Here is a 22,242-nt window from a genome sequence, read left to right as displayed (position 1 = left end):
TGAATTTAACACATAAACAAATATGTACACACACACAAACACAATTACCGACACACACACAGAAGAGAGTGAGATCATTCCAGAGTGGTGTTAAAAGTCAACATTCAGGAGATTATATATATCCACACACACACACACACACACACACCACACACTACACACCACATTTTGACACACACACACACACACACACACACACTACACACACACACACATGGACACACACACACACACACACACAACAAACACAATACACATATATGATCACAGCTTGTCTTGGTCTCCCCTGTCCTCTCCATCTGTTCCTGGCTTCTCCTGCAGTCTCAATGTTCCTCCTTTCCCTCCCCCCCCCCCTGCCCTCCTTTCCATCCCTCCCTCCTCTCCCTCCCCCTGCCCTCCTTTCCCTCCCCCTGCCCTCCTTTCCATCCCTCCCTCCTCTCCCTCCCCCTGCCCTCCTTTCCCTCCCCCTGCCCTCCTTTCCCTCCTCTCCCTCCCCCTGCCCTCCTTTCCCTCCTCTCCCTCCCCCTGCCCTCCTTTCCCTCCTCTCCCTCCCCCTGCCCTCCTTTCCCTCCCCCTCCATCCCTCCCTCCTCTCCCTCCCCCCCTGCCCTCCTTTCCCTCCCCCTAAGCCCTCCTCTCCCTCCCCCTGCCCTCCTTTCCCTCCTCTCTCCTCCCCCTGCCCTCCTTTCCCTCCCCCTGCCCTCCTCTCCCTCCCCCTGCCCTCCTTTCCCTCCTCTCTCCCTCCCCCTGCCCTCCTTTCCCTCCCCCTGCCCTCCTTTCCCTCCTCTCCCTCCCCCTGCCCTCCTTTCCCTCCCCCTGCCCTCCTTTCCCTCCTCTCCCTCCCCCCTGCCCTCCCCTTTCCATCCCTCCCCCTCCTCCTCCCTCCCCCTGCCCTCCTTTCCCTCCCCCTGCCCTCCTTTCCCTCCCCTCTCCCTCCCCTCCTTTCAGAGAGAGTGCCCCTCCCCCTGCCCTCCTTTCCCTCCCCCTGCCCTCCTTTCCCTCCCCCTGCCCTCCTTTCCCCCTCCCCCTGCCCTCCTTTCCATCCCCCTGCCCTCCTTTCCCTCCCTCCCTCCCTCCCTCCCCCTGCCCTCCTTTCCCTCCCCCTGCCCTCCTTTCCCTCCTCTCCCTCCCCCTGCCCTCCTTTCCCTCCTCTCCCTCACCCTGCCCTCCTTAACACCCACAGTCCTCCTCGTGTTGCAAAACTAAAGTGTGAAGAGTAAAAGCCTCCACCTTGGTGATGTCTACAGGCAGGCCTCCCTTGGTGGCGCTGATCATCTGGTCCAGTCCTTTAGCGTGTCGGAGATGGACCGCCGCTCCCTGCATGTCCTTCATCTGTTTAGAACGCAGCGCCGCGCGGACGAACGCCTGTCGCCGCAGCAACAGGAAGTCCAACTGCTGCTGGGCTGCACCACAGGAAGGGACGTCACAGGGGGGAGGGAGTCAGGATGTGGATGTATGTGTGTGAGGGAGGGGAGAGGGAAATGTGTGTGTGTGTGTGTGTGTGTGTGTGTGTGTGTGTGTGTGTGTGTGTGTGTGTGTGTGTGTGTGTGTGTGTGTGTGTGTGTGTGTGTGAGTGAGTGTGTGTATGTGTGTAGGGAGGCAGAGTAGCTAATGTAGAGGTGTCAATGGGAGAATGAATTTGTTCACATCAAGGGATGAATTTAACACATCTATGAGTGCACACACACACACACACACACACACACACACACGTACCGACACACTGACATACAAACTGACACCAACATACACACACCTTTAAGCCCCAGTCTGGAGCCCTGTGGTGTGTTGCCTCCGGAACCTGGTGTGGGAGGGGTCGGGGCTTTGCCTTTCTGGACTGGAGCTCCCACTGCAGGCTGGGGGAGGGGGGGACGAGAGAGATAGACGAGAGAGAGACGAGAGACGAGAGAGACAAGAGAGAGAGAGACAAGAGAGAGAGACAGAGACGAGCGAGAGAGACGAGAGAGACAGAGAGAGAGACGAGAGAGAAGAGACGGGAGAGAGAGACGAGAGAGAGAAAGAGAGAGAGAGAGAGACGAGAGAGAGGAGAGAGACGGGAGAGATGGGAGAGAGAGAGAGAGAGAGAGAGAGAGAGAGACGAGAGAGACGAGAGAGAGAGAGGGAGACGAGAGAGAGAGAGGGAGACGAGAGAGAGGAGTTAAGTGAACGGAAGTTAAATATTGTAAGCATGAACATACTCCCTGTTCTGCGTGTCCAGGACATAGCATCCATATTTTCCAGAACAATCTTGAGCGTCAAGAAATCTCATGACATCATCAGTATCAGTATAATAGGTCATGGTGGTTACCTTGGCCAATTCCCCTGTTCCGTCCTCCTCTTCTGCGTCTGCGTCCTGATTGGCTAGTTTCATGGCCGTCTCCAGGACGCCCATGAAGTTCTGCTGGCTGCTCTCTGAGCCCTGCAGCGGAGGACAGCCTGGGCCACAACAACACAGTACATAGTAAACACAGAGAACAAAACCACGCTACAGTGTACACTTTACAAACACGCTACGGAGTACACGGTACAAACACGCTACGGTGTACAAAACGGTACAAACACGCTACGGTGTACACTTTACAAACACGCTACGGTGTACACGGTACAAACACGCTTTGTACCCGGTTTCCAGACAAAAACACGCTACGGTCTCACGTTACAAACAAACACGCTACGGTGTACACGTACAAACACGCTCAAACAAACACGCTACGGTGTACACGTTACAAACACGCTCGGTGTACACGTTACAAACACGCTACGGTGTACACGCTACAAACACGCTTCGGTGTACACGTTACAAACACGCTACGGTGTACACGCTACAAACACGCTACGGTGTACACGCAAAACACGCTACGGTGTACACGTTACAAACACGCTACGGTGTACACGCTACAAACACGCTACGGTGTACACGTTACAAACACGCTACGGTGTACACGCTACAAACACGCTACGGTGTACACGTTACAAACACGCTACGGTGTACACGCTACAAACACGCTACGGTGTACACGGTACAAACACGCTACAAACACGCTACAAACACGCTACGGAGTACACGCTACAAACACGCTACAAACACGCTACGGAGTACACGCTACAAAAATGCTACGGTGTACACGCTACAAACACGCTACGGTGTACACGCTACAAACACACTACGGAGTACACGCTACAAACACACTACGGAGTACACGCTACAAACGCGCTACGGCGTACACGCTACAAACGCGCTACGGCGTACACGCTACAAACACGCTACAAACACGCTACGGCGTACACACTACAAATGCGCTACAAACGCGCTACGGCGTACACACTACAAACACGCTACGGTGTACACGCTACAAACGCGCTACGGCGTACACGCTACAAACACGCTACAAACACGCTACGGCGTACACGCTACAAACGCGCTATGGCGTACATGCTACAAATACGCTATGGCGTACACGCTACAAACACGCTACGGCATACACGCTACAAACACGCTACAGCATACACGCTACAAACACGCTACGGTGTACACGCTACAAACGCGCTATGGCGTACACGCTACAAACACACTACAAACACGCTACGGCGTACACGCTACAAACACACTACAAACACGCTACGGCGTACACGCTACAAACACGCTACGGCGTACACGCTACAAACACGCTACAAACACGCTACGGCGTACACGCTACAAACATGCTACAAACACGCTACGGCGTACACGCTACAAACGCGCTACAAACACGCTACGGCGTACACGCTACAAACACGCTACAAACACGTTACAAACACGCTACGGCATACACGTCTAGAGAGGTTTGCAGTGTGTGCAAACCTGGTCGAGAATGACAGGAAACGTATGATCTCTGTAATTGCAAACAAAGGTTTCTGTACCAAATATTAAGTTCTGCTTTTCTGATGTATCAAATACTTATGTCATGCAATAAAATGCTAATTAATTACTTAAAAATCAAACAATGTGATTTTCTTGATTTTTGTTTTAGATTCCGCCTCTCACAGTTGAAGTGTACCTATGATAATAATTACAGACCTCTACATGCTTTGTAAGTAGGAATACCTGCAAAATCAGCAGTGTATCAAATACTTGTTCTCCCCACTGTAGATGATAAAAGCTGCAGTTAAATGCAGGTTACCTGGTGGTACAGGGAGATCAGCCAGGTTGACTGGGCGTCCAGCCTTATGAGACCTGATGGCATCCTGGTATTGCTGTTACATATACACACACACACACACACACACACAGAGAAAAACATTAGTACGATATATCCAAGCAGGTATACATTACAGTGTGTGTGAGACGTTTCTGCTGTCAAAAGCATGGAACTTTTGGAGTTATTTTTCATTCTTTGTGTGTGTGTGTGTGTGTGTGTGTGTGTGTGTGTGTGTGTGTGTGTGTGTGTGTGTGTGTGTGTGTGTGTGTGTGTGTGTGTGTGTGTGTGTGTGTGTGTAAGTGTGTCATTTCTTTGATGTGTGTGTGTGTGTAAGTGAACCACCAGTCATTTCTTTGATGTGTGTGTGTGTGTAAGTGAACCACCAGTCATTTCTTTGATGTGTGTGTGTGTGTGTGTGTGTGTGTGTGTGTGTGTGTGTGTGTGTGTGTGTGTGTGTGTGTGTGTGTGTGTGTGTGTGTGTGTGTGTGTGTGTGTGTGTTTCTGTGTGTGTGTGTGAACCACCAGTCATTCCTTTGATGTGTGTGTACCTTGACGATGCGCTGGTGCATGCGTGCCTTGCGGTCGTCTCCTTTGCTCTTGGCCCCCTCTGCTGCAGCTTTGTATCTGTCCATCCTCTGCTGTAACGCTTCCCCTACACTGCCTGGGGCTGGGAGGGCTGTCTCACACACACACACACACACACACACACACACACACACACACACACACACACACACACACACACACACACACACACACACACACACACACACACACACACACAGTCTCCACTGAGCGACCTGGCACAAAATGGCTGCCGTGCATCAACCAGATGGGAGCTACACATTGGTGATGGAGGTGATTTCCCCCTTTAGAAAGACCCTTTATATATCCAATCCATCATTATAATTAATATTATGTGTGTTACCGGAGTCGGCCACCGGGGAGCTGCAGGGGGAGCTGCAGGGGAGGGCCTGGAGGAAGACTGGGGAGGAGCTGAACGCTCTACCACTGCATCTCCTGAGAAGAGAGAGAGGGATGAGAAGAAAGAGGAGTTGCGCCGTAAGGGGGGGGTTGAGATCAGATGTTTAGGGGTCAGGGCAGAATGTACGAAGTGTCTCAGATTAAGAGTCCTGATCTAGGATCAGGTTCCCCATGCCCTCTTTTTCATTGTGATCTAAAAGGGAAAACTGATCCCAGATCAACACTCTCTCAGAGATCAACAGACCTTGGTCTTCTAGTCTCTCTTTAGGGATGAGACTCCCTGGTCTTCTAGTCTCTAGCAGGTCTTTAGGGATGAGACTGAGACACTATGAATATAGACCCTGGTCTTCTAGTCTCTAGCAGGTCTTTAGGGATGAGACTGAGACACTATGAATACAGACCCTGGTCTTCTAGTCTCTAGCAGGTCTTTAGGGATGAGACTGACACTATGAATACAGATCCTGGTCTTCTAGTCTCTAGCAGGTCTTTAGGGATGAGACTGACACTATGAATACAGATCCTGGTCTTCTAGTCTCTAGCAGGTCTTTAGGGATGAGACTGACACTATGAATACAGATCCTGGTCTTCTAGTCTCTAGCAGGTCTTTAGGGATGAGTTTCAAATGACAGCCTATAGGCCCTAGTAGTGCACTATATAGGGAATAGGGTGTCATTGATAAACCAAGCTCACCTGGAGGGGGAGGTAGAGAGCTGAGGTCCACTGGTTCCCCTCTGTCCAACGCCTCTACTACTGGGTCTAGTTTCTGTACAAGGAGAGGTGGTGGAGAGGGAGAGGAGGTGGTGGAGAGGGAGAGGAGAGGGAGAGGTGGAGGAGAGGGAGAGGTGGAGGAGAGGGAGAGGGAGAGGAGAGGGAGAGGTGGAGGAGAGGGAGGGGGAGAGGGAGGGTGGAGGAGAGGGAGAGGGAGAGGTGGAGGAGAGGGAGAGGGAGGAGAGGAGAGGGAGAGTGGAGGAGAGGGAGGGTGGAGGAGAGGGAGAGGAGGTGGTGGAGAGGGAGAGGTGGAGGAGAGGAGAGGGAGGGAGGAGGGAGGGAGAGGGAGGTGGTGGAGAGGAGAGGAGGTGGAGAGGAGGGAGGAGGAGAGGTGGAGGAGAGGTGGTGGAGAGGAGAGGGAGAGAGGTGGAGAGGTGGAGAGGGAGAGGTGGTGGAGAGGGAGAGGAGAGGAAAGGGAGGAGGGAGAGGTGGAGAGAGGTGGTGGAGAGGGAGAGGGTGGTGGAGAGGGAGAGGAGAGGTGGTGGAGAGGGAGAGGTGGTGGAGAGGGAGAGGTGGTGGAGAGGAGAGGTGGTGGAGAGGTGGTGGAGAGGGAGAGGTGGTGGAGAGGGAGAGGAGAGGTGGTGGAGAGGGAGAGGTGGTGGAGAGGGGTGGAGGGGAGAGGAGGAGAGGAGAGGAGAGGTGGAGAGGAGAGGGGAGAGGTGGAGAGGAGAGGTGGTGGTGGAGAGGGAGGGTGGTGGAGAGGGAGAGGAGGAGGTGGTGGAGAGGGAGAGGAGAGGTGGAGAGGTGGAGGAGAGGAGGGGAGAGGTGGAGGGTGGTGGAGGGAGAGGAGGTGGAGAGGGAGGGAGAGGTGGTGGAGGGGAGAGGAGGTGGAGAGGTGGTGGAGAGGGGTGGTGGAGAGGTGGAGGAGAGGAGGGGAGAGGGTGGAGAGGTGGTGGAGAGGGAGAGGTGGTGGAGAGGGGTGGAGAGGAGAGGAGAGAGGTGGAGGAGAGGGAGAGGAGAGGGAGAGGAGGTGGAGAGGAGGTGGAGAGGGAGAGGTGGTGGAGGGGAGAGGAGGTGGAGAGGTGGTGGAGAGGGAGAGGTGGTGGAGAGGGAAGGAGGAGAGGAGATGGAGAGGGAGAGGTGGTGGAGAGGGAGGAGGAGAGGTGGAGGGGAGAGGTGGAGGAGAGGGAGAGGTGGTGGAGAGGGAGAAGGAGGTGGAGAGGGAGAGGAGAGAGGGAGAGGTGGAGAGGGAGAGGAGGTGGTGGAGAGGGAGAGGTGGAGGAGAGGGAGAGGTGGAGGAGAGGGAGAGGAGGTGGTGGAGAGGGAGTGGAGGTGAAGAGGGAGAGGAGGTGGTGGAGAGGGAGAGGAGGTGGTGGAGAGGGAGAGGAGGTGGTGGAGAGGGAGAGGAGGTGGAGAGGTGGTGGAGAGGGAGAGGAAGTGGAGAGGTGGTGGAGAGGGAGAGGAGGTGGAGAGGTGGTGGAGAGGGAGAGGAGGTGGAGGAGAGGGAGAGAGAGGTGGTGGAGAGGGAGAGGAGGTGGAGAGGTGGTGGAGAGGGAGAGGAGGTGGAGAGGTGGTGGAGAGGGAGGTGGTGGAGGTGGTGGAGAGGGAGTGGAGGTGGAGGGAGAGGGTGGAGAGGAGAGGGAGGGAGGTGGTGGAGAGGAGAGGAGGAGAGGTGGTGGAGAGGGAGTGGAGGTGGAGAGGTGGTGGAGAGGAGAGGGAGAGAGAGGTGGTGGAGAGGGAGGGAGGTGGTGGAGAGGGAGAGGAGGTGGTGGAAGGAGAGGAGAGAGAGGAGGAGGGAGGGGAGAGGAGGTGGTGGGGAGAGGGTGAGAGGTGGAGGTGGTGGAGAGGGAGAGGAGGTGGTGGAGAGGGAGAGGTGGAGGTGGAGAGGGAGAGGTGGAGAGGGAGAGGAGGTGGAGAGGGGAGAGGTGGTGGAGAGGGAGGGTGGAGGTGGTGGAGAGGTGGAGGAGAGGTGGAGAGGGAGAGGAGGTGGAGAGAGAGAGGAGAGAGGAGGTGGAGAGGTGGTGGAGAGGGAGAGGTGGTGGAGAGAGAGAGGAGGTGGAGTGGTGGTGGAGAGAAGGTGGAGGAGAGGTGGTGGAGAGGGAGAGGAGGTGGAGAGGGAGAGGAGGTGAAGGAGAGGGAGAGGGTGAGAGGAGGGGAAGAGGTGGGTGGGTGAATAAAGGGAGATATGGTGGAGAGGGAAGAGGAGGTGAAGAGGAGGGAAGAGAGAGGGTGGGTGGGTGAATAAAGGAGAGGAGGTGAAGAGGTGGTGGAGAGGAGGTGAAGAGGAGGTGAAGAGGTGGTGGAGAGGGAGAGGAGGTGAAGAGGTGGTGGAGAGGAGGTGAAGAGGTGGTGGAGAGGGAGAGGAGGTGGAGAGGTGTAGTCAGGTGGGTGTGTTCCTGTACATTGCCAACATGCCAAATCTCACAATGGCTGGATAGGTCACAGGAGGTTGGTGGCACCATAACTGGGGAGGATGGGGCTCGTGGTAATGACTGGAGCAGAATAGGTGGAATGGTACCAAATACATCAGACACATGGTTTCCATGGTTTCCATGGTTTCTAGGTGTACGATGCCATTCCATGTGCTCCGTTCAGGCCATTATTATGAGCCGTCCTCCCCTCACCAGCCTCCACTGGGATAGGTGTTGAACATATCAGCTAACCACATCATGTGACACAGCAACTTGATGTCAGACTGAGCAGTCGATGACGTGGCACGCAGCTATTGGTTGATGCAATGCAGCAGCTGGCATCTAATCAGACAGGAACACCACCTTGTTTACTTTTACAACACTACATTCCTAAAGACAATTATGGACTTTTTACTCCATTGTCCCTGACTCCTAAAAGTACTTGTTACACTTTGAATGCTTAACAGGACAGGAAAATGGTCCAATTCACACACTTATCAAGAGAACATCTCATCCCTACTGCCTCTGACCTGGCGGACTCACTAAACACACATGCATCTTTTGTAAATGATGTCAGACTGTGCCCCTGGCTATCTGTACATTTAAAAAAACATGACATTTTTTGCTAAATATAAAGGAATTTGAAATTATTTTTATGTTTACTTTTGATAGTACTCAAGTAATATTTTGCAGAGTGACTTGAGATATTTTCAATTAAAGTATCTTTACTTTAATTCAAGTATGACAGTTGAGTCCTTTTCCCACCATTACAGAACATGGATTCCCCCTGGGAAAGTGTGCATGTCCTTCTCATTTAACTCCTACAGGTTTTACAGGACCTCACTGCTGCCTCGTCTTTCTCTGCCATTTCTGACACTGTTAACGATGACGACGTAGTGGTGGAGAGTCAACTTCAAAATAATTGATTCCTCGACTCCCAGTGTCAACTTCCATTTCTGAGTGTCACGATTCGATTTCGCTAGGAATCAACTTCTACGATTCAGTATTTTTAGATAGGAGGAGAATGATTGGTTGCCGTACACAAACACTCAAATCTTTCATAGCGAGCTAGCGAGGACAGTATAGGCAGGTCAGATCCTTTAACCCCTAGTGGAGGTCCGTGGAGGTCCTTTAACCCCTAGTGGAGGTCCTTTAACCCCTAGTGGAGGTCCGTGGAGGTCCTTTAACCCCTAGTGGAGGTCCTTTAACCCCTAGTGGAGGTCCTTTAACCCCTAGTGGAGGTCCTTTAACCCCTAGTGGAGGTCCTTTAACCCCTAGTGGAGGTCCGTGGAGGTCCTTTAACCCCTAGTGGAGGTCCGTGGAGGTCCTTTAACCCCTAGTGGAGGTCCGTGGAGGTCCTTTAACCCCTAGTGGAGGTCCTTTAACCTTTAACCCCTAGTGGAGGTCCTTTAACCCCTAGTGGAGGTCCTTTCCTTTAACCCCCTAACCCCTAGTGGAGGTCCTTTAACCCCTAGTGGAGGTCCTTTAACCCCATAGTGAGGTCCTTTAACCCCTAGTGGAGGTCCCCTAGTGGAGGTCCATGGAGGTCCTTTAACCCCTAGTGGAGGTCCATGGAGGTCCTTTAACCCCTAGTGGAGGTCCATGTCCTTTAACCCCTAGTGGAGGTCCATGGAGGTCCTTTAACCCCTAGTGGAGGTCCATGGAGGTGCTTTAACCCCTAGTGGAGGTCCTTTTAACCCCTAGTGGAGGTCCATGGAGGTCCTTTAACCCCTAGTGGAGGTCCATGGAGGTCCTTTAACCCCCAGTGGAGGTCCCCCAGTGGAGGTCCTTTAACCCCCAGTGGAGGTCCTTTAACCCCCAGTGGAGGTCCTTTAACCCCCAGTTTAACCCCCAGTGGAGGTCCTTTAACCCCTAGTGGAGGTCCTTTAACCCCTAGTGGAGGTCCTTTAACCCCTAGTGGAGGTCCTTTAACCCCTAGTGGAGGTCCATAACCCCTAGTGGAGGTCCATGTGGAGGTCCACGGAGGTCCTTAACCCCTAGTGGAGGTCCATGGAGGTCCTTCCTTTAACCCCTAGTGGAGGTCCATGGAGGTCCTTTAACCCCTAGTGGAGGTCCAGTGGAGGGCCATGGAGGTCCTTTAACCCCCATGGAGGTCCTTTAACCCCCAGTGGAGGTCCATTAACCCCCAGTGGAGGTCCTTTAACCCCCAGTGGAGGTCCTTTAACCCCTAGTGGAGGTCCTTTAGGTCCTTTAACCCCTAGTGGAGGTCCTTTAACCCCTAGTGTGTGGGGTACCTTGGCGATGTGGTAGTGTTGTCTGGCCAGCTCTGACTCTCCTCCCTGCTTGGCGTGGAGGGCTGCCAGCTTATACTCCCTCTGTCTGTTTAGAACACACTGCTTCAACTCTACAGAGAGAGAGAGGAGAGGAGGGAGAGAGAGGAGGTAGAGAGGAGGTAGGGAGAGAGGAGGTAGAGAGAGGAGGGAGAGAGAGAGAGAGAGGGGAGAGAGAGAGGAGGTAGAGAGAGAGGAGGGAGAGAGAGATAGAGAGAGAGGAGGTAGAGAGAGAGGAGGGAGAGAGGAGGTAGGGAGAGAGAGAATGATATAACAACCAGAATGTTCCAGGGCTTAGGGGACTGCGGTGACATTTACAGGTTGGTGTCTGTCTTCAAGCTGGTGTCTGTCTTCAAAAAGGTGTATGTGTGATCTACCTGAGTGCCGTGCGTCTGGTTGAATGGGGGTGAGGGGGGAGATAGCAGGTGTATCCGGGGTAATGGCAGTGTGTTTCTGAGGGGGGACCAGGAGGCGGGTCTTAGGAGGCGGGGCAACAGGCGGAGCCTCCCTCAGAGGCTTCTGATTGGTGAACGGGGAGGGCATCAGCACTGGGGTTGGCAGCCCCCGCTCTTTGATTGGTTTAGGCTGCTGCACGGGGGCTGGGGCAGGCTTTCCACCTGTGGAGACAGGAGGCGGGATTTCCTCTTCGTTGATCGGTTTTCCTTTCTTGGCTGACGTCATCATGGACTGCAACGTCTAGGGGGAGACAACAAGCAAACATACAATTCAGCTGGCTGGAAAATTAGACCTTCACATGTCAAATCACAGCTTTACATGTGGCTAGATGAGTGTGGGATAATTCATGTTCCTGGAGGGGGAGATATATCAAGCGTCTCATAGGATTGCTGATCTAGGATCAGGTCCATCCTGTCCAGTAATCTTGTTCATTATAATCTTAAGGGAGAAACTGGTCATAGATCAGCACTCCTACTCTGAGACACATCATCATATAACCAGCACATGGTCTCTGGCTCACCTTCAATCCACGGTCATATCTGCGAGCCTTGCTGGTCTCCCCCTCTGCATTAGCATTGGAGATGGCTGTCTGGTACATATCAATGCGTTCAGCCAGGCAGGCCTCCAGCCCGGTTGCACCACTAGGAGTGCTGGGGGTAGAGTGGGTGGTGGAGTTAGAGCTTGGAGTGGTGGCAGGTTTCTGAACCTCTTCATCATCATCATCCTCCAAAACCTCATTCAGCTCAGCCTGGGGATGGATAAAGACACATAAATGAATAAAACACACACAGATAGGGAGGGAGAGAGACACACACACACACACAACACACACACACACACACACAATTCATGAAAAGTGTTGCCATTGTGAATGAAACAACAACCAATAGGAGGAAGATAAAGGACAAGAGAAGTGTGAAGAGGAGGAGTGTAAACATGGTGGATACCAGGAGATCATCATCATCCTCCAGATCATCATCCCCATCATCATCATCCTCATCAAGGTCCTTCATACACAGAGCCGCCATACGCTCGATATCAGCCATGGGAACTGGAGCTGTGGAGAGGCAGGCGGGTCAGACACACACACGGTATCAACCCGGTTCTAGTGGTAGGGTCTGTGGAAGTTATTTCATACAGGATTGGGAGAAGATAATGGGTGAGGATGATGATGATGATGAATAGGATGATCATCACCTTTTCCTGTCCCTTTCTTCCCCTGGGACCCGCCCCCGCCCATCAGAGCCAGTAGCTCCGCCTCCAGCTCTTTTTCATTTCCTCCTCCATCCGGAGACAGATCCAGGAGCAGCCCCATCTTAGAGAGACAAAGAGGGAGAAAGAAAGAGAATTGAAAACACAAATGACTGGTGTTATCAATGATAACTTCACTTACAGTTATCAAATCAAATATCAAAATGACGTTACCTTTTTGGCTCGCGCTGCCCCCTGTCCCCTGGGCGGGGGGTTCCGACTGTGACTCATGGAGAGAACCTTGTCAACGGACCTGTGGCACAACTACAACAACACAGTAGAACCAAAGAGACCTAATTGTAACATGTGGCAAATAGTTCCAGTAGTTAGCTACATTCAGCTTTTATCGTACACGTGTTTGCAGACAAAAATGGTCAGCTAGCTACAGGACTTTGTTGAATTTACACTGCATTTAGCTAGTTGGATACATTTCATTGATATCATGGCTGCTACTAACACATTCGTTGACTGCTCACGTTTTGTGTCAGTCTCTGACAACGCTTAGCAACAAATGAGTACAGTGACGTTAGCAGTTAGCTAGCTATCAACAGCAAATTCATAGTATCATCCATGGCACAAATGTTGTTTATCCTCATTTGATGTTGAGCAGCTCTGACTTGTAGTAGTTAGCTTGCTATAAGCTGCCATGTCATTTGTAAACATTGCCACTAAAAGCTTTGTTTTACCTTGTCATACGTTATCCACGGACCATATGTCGAGTGCTTTCTTAGTCCATACGACGACTGATAATTTCGAAAACAAAACGAGAGAACCCAAGTCACGTATAAAGTATTGCTAGTTAGAGAGCTATTAAAAACACGAAAAGGTGTGTACATTGGCTACTTCCTGCTTCCTGCTTTGGGTAACCATTGGCAACGCGACTACCTCGCTTTACGGCGTTTGAAGAACACGCCCAGAAATCGCCGAAAAATATTCTAACAAGTGTCTAGCTGTAAGGTCCAGTCAAAGTTATATGTAAAAAAATCTTATATTCGTCACCGAACATTAGATTTGTTTCAATCTTAGCAAGACAGTTGTGCTTGGTATGCACTGTAGCTATATGTTTCAGTGAGAGTGTTACACGTTTGATAGCTAGCTAGCAAGAGAGACCACTCACAATCCGTCTTGATCTGCACTGCCCGGTAGGCTAGCTACCTACAGTTGTGACCAAACCAAGAGCTTGAGGAGAAACTAAGATCTCCCATCAAAATTCAAAAGTGTTAGCTAGATAGATGTTATTGGCTAGTTGTCTTTGTTTTGAATGAGATGTTTTGTCAGTGTCATGAAATCTGATATTATTGGCAAATCATTGTTAGCCAACTGACACTTTGTCTCTGTTTTGTTTTTGTATAGCATTTGAAGAGCTAGCTTGGGAGGATGACCAAAAAACAAAAGCAAACCACAAGTAAGACTGAAATAACCCCCGTTAAATTCACATCAACTGTATATTGGGGCTTAAACGATCTCCAATGCTTTCATTGGCTGAAATCATTCATTCCTAAAGTGAATATCTGGACATAAAACGTTCATCCAACATCGTTGAATTTATCTGAGATTTTAATTTAACCAGGTAAGTCGACTGAGAACAGATTCTCAGTTACAGCAACAACCTGGGAAATAGTTACAGGGATGAATGAGCCAATTGGAAGCTGGGGATGATTAGGTGACCATGATGGTACGAGAGCCAGATGGGGAATTTACCCCAGACACCTTTGTTAGCACCTCTACTCTTACAATAAGTGCCATGGGATCTTTTAGTGACCACAGAGAGTCATCCATTTAACGACCCATCCAAAAGACAGCACCATGTCCCCAATCACTGACAAATATTTTAGACCAGAGGAAAGAGTGCCTCCTACTGGCCCTCTAACACTACTTCTAGCAGCATCTGGTCTCCCATCCAGGACCAACCCTGCTTATCTTCAGAAGCCAACCAGCAGTGGGATGCAGGGTGCTATGCTGCTGGCAAGATACTGAAAAACAAAGGGAAAGGTTGCCAGTCCACCCGTTTGCTTGCTATGTATGTGTGAAAGAAAGGACAGTTCCTTAGCATAAAGTGGATGTTTTCTCTCCAGGTTTCACACCTCCCCAGCCTAGGTCACTCAGGTCAAGGAAGAGAAAGTGCAGTGATGAGTCAGAGGAGAGCGCCCCCTCTGGAGAGACAGTGGAAGCACAGCCCTCACACCCAGAACAGGTAGCCACCAGAAGTTCCATTTGCTGGTTGAGCGTTTGTCAGTTACAATTCAAATGTTGCTATGTTCTAACTGATTCCTCCTCCTCTGCTGTGTGCAGCAGGACACTGAGGGAACAGTGTTAAACACCACCTCTCCTCCTAAAGATCTCCACTGCCCTCTGACGGCCTGTACTACTCATCCATCTCAGCAGGCTAACAAAGCGGGAGATACCACTGCACCCAAGCAAGAGGGGGATCCAGTGGAGGAAAGTCCGGTTGTGACTGGCTTCGAGGGAGAACAGGTCATTGGAGGGGCTGTGGAGGGGGCGGGCACAGAGGAGTCAGTTCCAACCAATCAGGATGGTGGAGATAGTGTGGAGTCCTCTGTCAAAGATGACGAGGGTAGAGAAGAAGAAGACATCAAGACACAGAGTTTCCTCAGCTTCCCCCCACACCCACTGACTGTAGCACAGCCCCAACCCCAGCCCTCCCTGCTTCCCTCCAAGGAGGTCAACGTTGGGGACGGGGACAGTCAAACCGACAAGGAAGAGGAGCAGTGTGGAGAGAAGAACCCAAAGCCCAATACGGAGGAGCTCGACAGTGAACAGCAGGAGGCTATAGATGACAGAGGTGTTTGTCTGGGTGGTGGGAGGGAGGGGCCACCAGTGGAGGAGGACAGATCTGTGGAAGAACCAGTGAAGAAGAGGAGAAGGAGAATGGGGATGTGTGGTCTGGGAGAGAGAGAGAGGAGAGGGATAGAGGAGCAGTGGCAGAAGGAACGAAAGAGTGTGACGGAAGGAGGGAGGGAGGGAGAAGAGATGGTGCTGGTGAGGAAAGCGGAGGAGGAGAAAGTGGAGAAAGAGAGAGAGGAGGACATCGGGCAGAGTGGTGATAGTGGTGGTGGTTGTGCCAACCTGGTGGCTGTAGAGGGAACTACAGCAGCATCATCCTCTGATCCGTCCCTCCTTTCATTCAATTCTCCATCTGCTCCTCTGGGGAGAACCACTGAGCAGAGGAAGGAAGAGGAGAAGGAAGAGGGGGAGAAGTTAGATGAGGAGCAGCATGCAGACCCCAGCGAAGTGGCTTATTCTGGGACAGAGCAGGTCACAGGAGAGGGTCTCCGGACTGGCCTGGAGGTGGACCCACTGAGTGAGCAGCCTGTGGTGTTGGTGGAAGAAGAGCTAGACACAGAGGGGGTTGTGGAGAAGAACCAGGAGGGGGACAGGGGGGGCTGTGGGTCGAATGAGCCAGAGGAGAGCCCCCCTAGGGCCCCTACACCATCCTCCACCACCACCCCTACCTCTATCCCTCTGGAGGCTGGGACAGAGAGGGAGCACCACGGAGAGGTTCAGAGTTCACCTACCCAGAGAGAGGGGGGGGCTGAAGATGGGGCTGGGACTGTGGCACTCATTCTGTCCCCGGCTGACAGAGGAGAGTCCACCATGCCTCCCACCACAAAGCCAGGTCCCGGAAGGGAGGGGCACAACCAGGCTCCAGTGACACCTGGTGGCTCGGAGGAGAACAACCACGTGAGTGTTTTTGTTGACGTCTTTGTTTGTTACTTTGTTTGTTTGTTTGAGTCCTGATTGTTTGTGTATTTCAGTCCACCACCCCAGACCTGACCAGAGACAACGATGATGCTGCTGTCGTTGATCCGTTTGGAGTGCTGCCTCTGGACGACGTGTCTGACTCTCAACTCAACACCATCACTCTGACGTGAGAGAGGGGGAGGAAGGAGGGGGGTATAGGAGATAGATGCAGGCATGGGGGAGGAAGGAGGGGGGTATAGGAGGTAGACACAGGCATGGGGGGAGGAAGGAGGGGGTAGAGGAGGAATGTGGGGGAGGAAGGAGGGGGTATAGGAGGTAGACACAAGCATGGGGGAGGAAGGAGGGGGTATAGGAGGTAGACGCAGGCATGGGGGAGGAAGGAGGGGGTATAGGAGGGAGACGCAGGCATGGGGGAGGAAGGAGGGGGGGTATAGGAGGTAGACGCAGGCATGGGGGGAGGAAGGAGGGGGGTAGAGGAGGTAGACGCAGGCTTGGGGGGAGGAAGGAGGGGGTATAGGAGGTAGACGCAGGCATGGGGGGAGGAAGGAGGGGGTATAGGAGGTAGACGCAGGCATGGGGGGAGGAAGGAGGGGGGGTATAGGAGGTAGACGCAGGCATGGGGGGAGGAAGGAGGGGGGTATAGGAGGTAGACGCAGGCATGGGGGGAGGAAGGAGGGGGGTATAGGAGGTAGACGCAGGCTTGGGGGGAGGAAGGAGGGGGTATAGGAGGTAGACGCAGGCATGGGGGGAGGAAGGAGGGGGTATAGGAGGTAGACGCAGGCTTGGGGGGAGGAAGGAGGGGGTATAGGAGGTAGACGCAGGCATGGGGGGAGGAAGGAGGGGGTATAGGAGGTAGACGCAGGCATGGGGGGAGGAAGGAGGGGGTATAAGAGGTAGACGCAGGCATGGGGGGAGGAAGGAGGAGGGTATAGGAGGTAGACGCAGGCATGGGGGGAGGAAGGAGGGGGGTATAGGAGGTAGACGCAGGCTTGGGGGGAGGAAGGAGGGGGTATAGGAGGTAGATGCAGGCATGGGGGGAGGAAGGAGGGGGGTATAGGAGGTAGATGCAGGCATGGGGGAGGAAGGAGGAGGGTATAGGAGGTAGACGCAGGCTTGGGGGGAGGAAGGAGGGGGGTATAGGAGGTAGATGCAGGCATGGGGGGGAGGAGAGAAGTGCTGATATGCAGATGAGGTAGATGAGATGCAGGTAGATGAGGAAATTAGAAAATAAGAGTGAGAATAAGAATAAGAGCCTCTTCTGTTCCTGAGAGCAAATGAGTCAAAAGCTTTTGAGGACCATCTTTCACAGAGTCGCAGAATGTGTTAAACATAAACTATCTTAGCTGTCAAATGGCTTATAACACCCTTAATAACCTCAACTGTTATTATTTTTGGAAGATTGTTGTTTTTTATCCCCCCAAAAATTGTGACCACCTGCAGTACCCAACGATAACCACTGATCTAGATATACCACCTGCAATACCCAACGATAACCACTGATCTAGATATACCACCTGCAGTACCCAGCGATAACCACTGATCTAGATCTAGATATACCACCTGCAGTACCCAACGATAACCACTGATCTAGATCTAGATATACCACCTGCAGTACCCAACGATAACCACTGATCTAGATATACCTCCTGCAGTACCCAACGATAACCACTGATCTAGATATACCACCTGCAATACCCAACGATAACCACTGATCTAGATATACCACCTGCAGTACCCAACGATAACCACTGATCTAGATATACCACCTGCAGTACCCAACGATAACCACTGATCTAGATATACCACCTGCAGTACCCAACGATAACCACTGATCTAGATATACCACTTGCAGTACCCAGCGATAACCACTGATCTAGATATACCACCTGCAGTACCCAACGATAACCACTGATCTAGATATACCACTTGCAGTACCCAGCGATAACCACTGATCTAGATATACCACCTGCAGTACCCAACGATAACCACTGATCTAGATATACCACTTGCAGTACCCAGCGATAACCACTGATCTAGATATACCACTTGCAGTACCCAGCGATAACCACTGATCTAGATATACCACCTGCAGTACCCAACGATAACCACTGATCTAGATATACCACCTGCAGTACCCAACGATAACCACTGATCTAGATATACCACTTGCAGTACCCAGCGATAACCACTGATCTCGATATACCACCTGCAGTACCCAACGATAACCACTGATCTCGATATACCACCTGCAGTACCCAGCGATAACCACTGATCTAGATATACCACCTGCAGTACCCAACGATAACCACTGATCTAGATATACCACCTGCAGTGCCCAACGATAACCACTGATCTAGATATACCACCTGCAGTACACAGCGATAACCACGGATCTAGATATACCACCTGCAGTGCCCAACGATAACCACGGACCTTGATATACCACCTGCAGTACCCAACGATAACTACTGATCTAGATATACCACCTGCAGTACCCAGCGATAACCACTGATCTAGATCTAGATATTTAATATTGTTTCAGTAACACTACTGGTCAGATACATTTATCCATCTTCCTAGAACTAGTACACTATTTTATAACTTTGTATTGGCTTGTTTTGATGCCTACCATGAACCCGTATTCCCCATATCGTGCACATGTGGCCCTGGTCGAAAGTAGTGCATTATATAGGGAATGGTGCCATTCTCTGTCTCTCTCTTCCCCTTAACTAGTGAGAAAGAGGAAGAGGAGAAAGAGGAAGGGCATGAAGATGCTACAGAACTGGTCTGTGGCCTGATCAGAGAACTCTCCTACCTAAAGTGAGTCTTCCTCTCTTTTCCCTCCTCTCCCTCCATCACTTTCTCCTAGTGATGACCTTTGACCTAATGAACTTTAGAAGTCAGCCTGATCTGCTCCACAGATCTCTGAGCTCTGATTGGCAAGATGGCTGTCTGCTCAGATGGACATAGATTAGGATCTCACCTCCTTAGTTAACACAGGAGAGGAGGAGAACAGGGGATGGGGTTCTAAATTCTGCTGTTAGCTGTACCATGTGTTCCTCTCCCTCCTCCTTCACAACTGTTAGCTGTGCCATGTGTTCCTCTCTCTCCTCCTTCACTACTATTAGCTGTGCCATGTGTTCCTCTCTCTTCTCCTTCACTATTGTTAGCTGTGCCATGTGTTCCTCTCCCTCCTCCTTCACTACTGTTAGCTGTAACATGTGTTCCTCTCTCTCCTCCTTCACTACTGTTAGCTGTAACATGTGTTCCTCTCCCTCCTCCTTCACTACTGTTAGCTGAAACATGTGTTCATCTCCCTCCTCCTTCACTACTGTTAGCTGTACCATGTGTTCCTCTCTCTCCTCCTTCACAACTGTTAGCTGCACCATGTGTTCCTCTCTCCTCCTTCACTACTGTTAGCTGTACCATGTGTTCCTCTCTCTCCTCCTTCACTACTGTTAGCTGTGCCATGTGTTCCTCTCTCTCCTCCTTCACTACTGTTAGCTGTGCCATGTGTTCCTCTCTCTCCTCCTTCACTGCTGTTAGCTGTGCCATGTGTTCCTCTCCCTCCTCCTTCACTACTGTTAGCTGTGCCATGTGTTCCTCTCTCTTCTCCTTCACTACTGTTAGCTGTGCCATGTGTTCCTCTCTCTTCTCCTTCACTACTGTTAGCTGTGCCATGTGTTCCTCTCCCTCCTCCTTCACTACTGTTAGCTGTGCCATGTGTTCCTCTCCCTCCTCCTTCACTACTGTTAGCTGTAACATGTGTTCCTCTCCCTCCTCCTTCACTACTGTTAGCTGTAACGTGTTCCTCTCCCTCCTCCTTCACTACTGTTAGCTGTAACATGTGTTCCTCTCCCTCCTCCTTCACTACTGTTAGCTGTTAGCTGCAGTTGTGGGACCTGGGTGTGTTCAGTGCTGAGGGGGGCGACTATCCTCGTCTACAGGACAGTTTGAAGAGATGTGATCAGACTCACTCAGGATGGGGGAGTCATCACAGAGAGAGATCTTGTCCTGCTATGCTCTCTCTTTGATCTCTCTCTCAATTCAATTTCAATTCAATGGGCATTATTGGCATAGGAAACACATGTTTACATTGCCTAAGGAATCTCACACCTCTCAAGATCAAACCAACAAGGTTTGCATGACAGTGGTGATCAGATGTTTTGTAAGTAGTAGTAAAAACAGACAAAAGAGCAAATGAAAATAACATCACTCTCTGCCAATGCATCTCTTCCTCCCTCCCCTATCCTTCTCTTTTCTCCTTTTCTCTCCCTCTTTTCTTTCCTCCCTCCATCTCTATCTCTCCCTCCTTCATCCCTCTCTTTCAGTCGGGTAGTGATGGCTACCCATCGGGAGCTAGAGTCTCTTCGCCGTGGCAACAAGACCGCGAGGCCTCCCCCTCGCCGCGTCTTCCCCCCACGACGCTCTGAGATCTAGAATGCCTCCCAAATAGCACCCTATTCCCTATATAGTGCCCTACTTTTGACCTGGGCTCATAGACACTATATAGGGAATATATATAGGGAATAAGGCTCAGTGGAAACAAGGTGCCATTTGGGACCTACAGCGAACCATCATCGCAACGCCCCCAAAGGCTCATGGGTAACAGTCTTCACATAGCGGAGGCTCACTTGAAGTTAATCTGTATTTATGTTTTGACTTGAAAACTCCAGATCAGTTTGAGAACAATGATCCAAGGTATCAACCAAGATGAGAACTGAATGTTTGTCAAGTTATATGGACACAACGTTATAATAATAATGCTGGTCTATAATACCATTTAAGGGTTCTTTTCTTCTCCTCTGCCTTTCCTAATGCTGAGGACATCACTTTGGAACAGTATGTAGTTACTGTGTTTTGTAGAATGTGTTATAAAATAAATGACCACTAAGGTGAATCTTTGGTTATTGTACATCTCCTCATCTCAGTCGTGTCTCTATGAAACATGTGGCTTTAATAACTAACCAGTCTAAAGATTCCCAGCATAAAGATCACCTTTACCACTAAGACCTAAAGTCCACCTGTAGACAATGCCCTATATAGTGCACTACTTTAGACCACAGCCCTGTATAGTGCACTACTTTAGACCACAGTCCTATATAGTGCACTACTTTAGACCACAGCCCTATATAGTGCACTACTTTAGACCACAGCCCTATATAGTGCACTACTGTTGACCACAGCCCTATGGCCCCTGATCAAAAGTAGGGCACTATTTATGAAATATAATGCCATTTGCTGAATACAACAGATGTAGTAGACCTTACAGTGAAATGCTGAATACAACAGGTGTAGTAGACCTTACAGTGAAATGCTGAATACAACAGGTGTAGTAGACCTTACAGTGAAATGCTGAATACAACAGGTGTAGTAGACCTTACTGTGAAATGCTGAATACAACAGGTTTAGTAGACCTTACTGTGAAATGCTGAATACAACAGGTGTAGTAGACCTTACTGTGAAATGCTGAATACAACAGGTGTAGTAGACCTTACAGTGAAATGCTGAATACAACAGGTGTAGTAGACCTTACAGTGAAATGCTGAATACAACAGGTGTAGTAGACCTTACAGTGAAATGCTGAATACAACAGGTGTAGTAGACCTTACAGTGAAATGCTGAATACAACAGGTGTAGTAGACCTTACAGTGAAATGCTGAATACAACAGGTGTAGTAGACCTTACAGTGAAATGCTTACTGACAAGCCCTTAACCAACAATGCAGTTCAAGAAATAGAGTTAAGTAAATATTTACTGAATGAACTAAAGTAAAACAGATAAAATAAAAAGTAACATAGTAAAATAACAATAAGGAGTCTGTGGGCACCGATATGGAGTCAATGGGGGTACGGGTTAGTTGAGGTCATTTGTTGGTGCAGGTAGGGGTAAAGGGGGACAACAGTTCTGTTTTTCCTCCCCAAAGTAGCAGGGAGAAATGTGGATAAACATCTAATTCTCTAATGAGAGAGAATTACGTTGTTAATGTTGTATATGACTGTTGTAGCTGGAAACGGCTGATTTTTAATGGAATATCTACAGAGGCGTACAGAGGCCCATTATCAGCAACCATCACTCCTGTGTTCCAATGGCACAACATTACAACATTAACCATGTCTACACTGTATTTCTGAGCAATGATGTTATTTTAATGGACAAATTTTTTTGCTTTTCTTATAAAAAACAAGGACATTTCTAAGTGACCACAAACTTTTGAACGGTTTTGGTCGGCCAACATGTG

General features: G+C 50.7%; 2 protein-coding genes across 5 annotated transcripts in view; one reads left to right on the top strand and one right to left on the bottom strand.

Annotated features, from left to right (window-relative positions):
• LOC124018576 (coiled-coil and C2 domain-containing protein 1A-like) overlaps positions 1 to 12,362 on the bottom strand; it is a 19,568-nt gene extending 7,206 nt beyond the window's left edge. The window contains exons 1-13 of the mRNA XM_046333909.1: positions 12,225 to 12,362; positions 11,975 to 12,084; positions 11,548 to 11,775; positions 10,949 to 11,267; positions 10,536 to 10,645; positions 8,277 to 8,361; positions 5,852 to 5,924; positions 5,106 to 5,197; positions 4,726 to 4,853; positions 4,160 to 4,232; positions 2,308 to 2,435; positions 1,756 to 1,855; positions 1,230 to 1,402 (exon numbers count right to left, since the gene is read on the bottom strand). Of these exons, the coding sequence (XP_046189865.1) occupies positions 1,230 to 1,402; positions 1,756 to 1,855; positions 2,308 to 2,435; positions 4,160 to 4,232; positions 4,726 to 4,853; positions 5,106 to 5,197; positions 5,852 to 5,924; positions 8,277 to 8,361; positions 10,536 to 10,645; positions 10,949 to 11,267; positions 11,548 to 11,775; positions 11,975 to 12,084; positions 12,225 to 12,342 (1,737 nt within the window). The 5' untranslated portion in view covers positions 12,343 to 12,362. The remainder of the gene's footprint in view (positions 1 to 1,229; positions 1,403 to 1,755; positions 1,856 to 2,307; positions 2,436 to 4,159; positions 4,233 to 4,725; positions 4,854 to 5,105; positions 5,198 to 5,851; positions 5,925 to 8,276; positions 8,362 to 10,535; positions 10,646 to 10,948; positions 11,268 to 11,547; positions 11,776 to 11,974; positions 12,085 to 12,224) is intronic.
• A 779-nt stretch (positions 12,363 to 13,141) lies between these two features.
• si:ch211-286b5.2 (cyclic nucleotide-gated cation channel beta-1) lies at positions 13,142 to 20,906 on the top strand. Of its 4 annotated transcripts, none has more exons than XM_046333930.1 (7): positions 13,142 to 13,230; positions 13,632 to 13,683; positions 14,354 to 14,472; positions 14,571 to 15,980; positions 16,055 to 16,167; positions 18,735 to 18,821; positions 20,333 to 20,906. In XM_046333930.1, the coding sequence occupies exons 2-7, from the start codon at positions 13,656 to 13,658 to the stop codon at positions 20,439 to 20,441; spliced, it is 1,866 nt and encodes a 621-aa protein (XP_046189886.1). In that variant the 5' UTR covers positions 13,142 to 13,230; positions 13,632 to 13,655; the 3' UTR covers positions 20,442 to 20,906. The 4 variants fall into 4 exon arrangements, with proteins under 4 accessions (XP_046189886.1, XP_046189889.1, XP_046189885.1 ...); XM_046333933.1 differs by having other exon boundaries at positions 13,184 to 13,253; XM_046333929.1 differs by having other exon boundaries at positions 13,193 to 13,420.
• The last annotated feature ends 1,336 nt before the right edge of the window (positions 20,907 to 22,242 follow it).

Source organism: Oncorhynchus gorbuscha, unplaced genomic scaffold, assembly GCF_021184085.1.
Source record: "Oncorhynchus gorbuscha isolate QuinsamMale2020 ecotype Even-year unplaced genomic scaffold, OgorEven_v1.0 Un_scaffold_550, whole genome shotgun sequence".
NCBI classification, from domain to species: Eukaryota; Metazoa; Chordata; class Actinopteri; order Salmoniformes; family Salmonidae; genus Oncorhynchus; species Oncorhynchus gorbuscha.
Note: the sequence above shows the minus strand (reverse complement) of the source record. Positions and strands in the feature narration are given on the sequence as shown.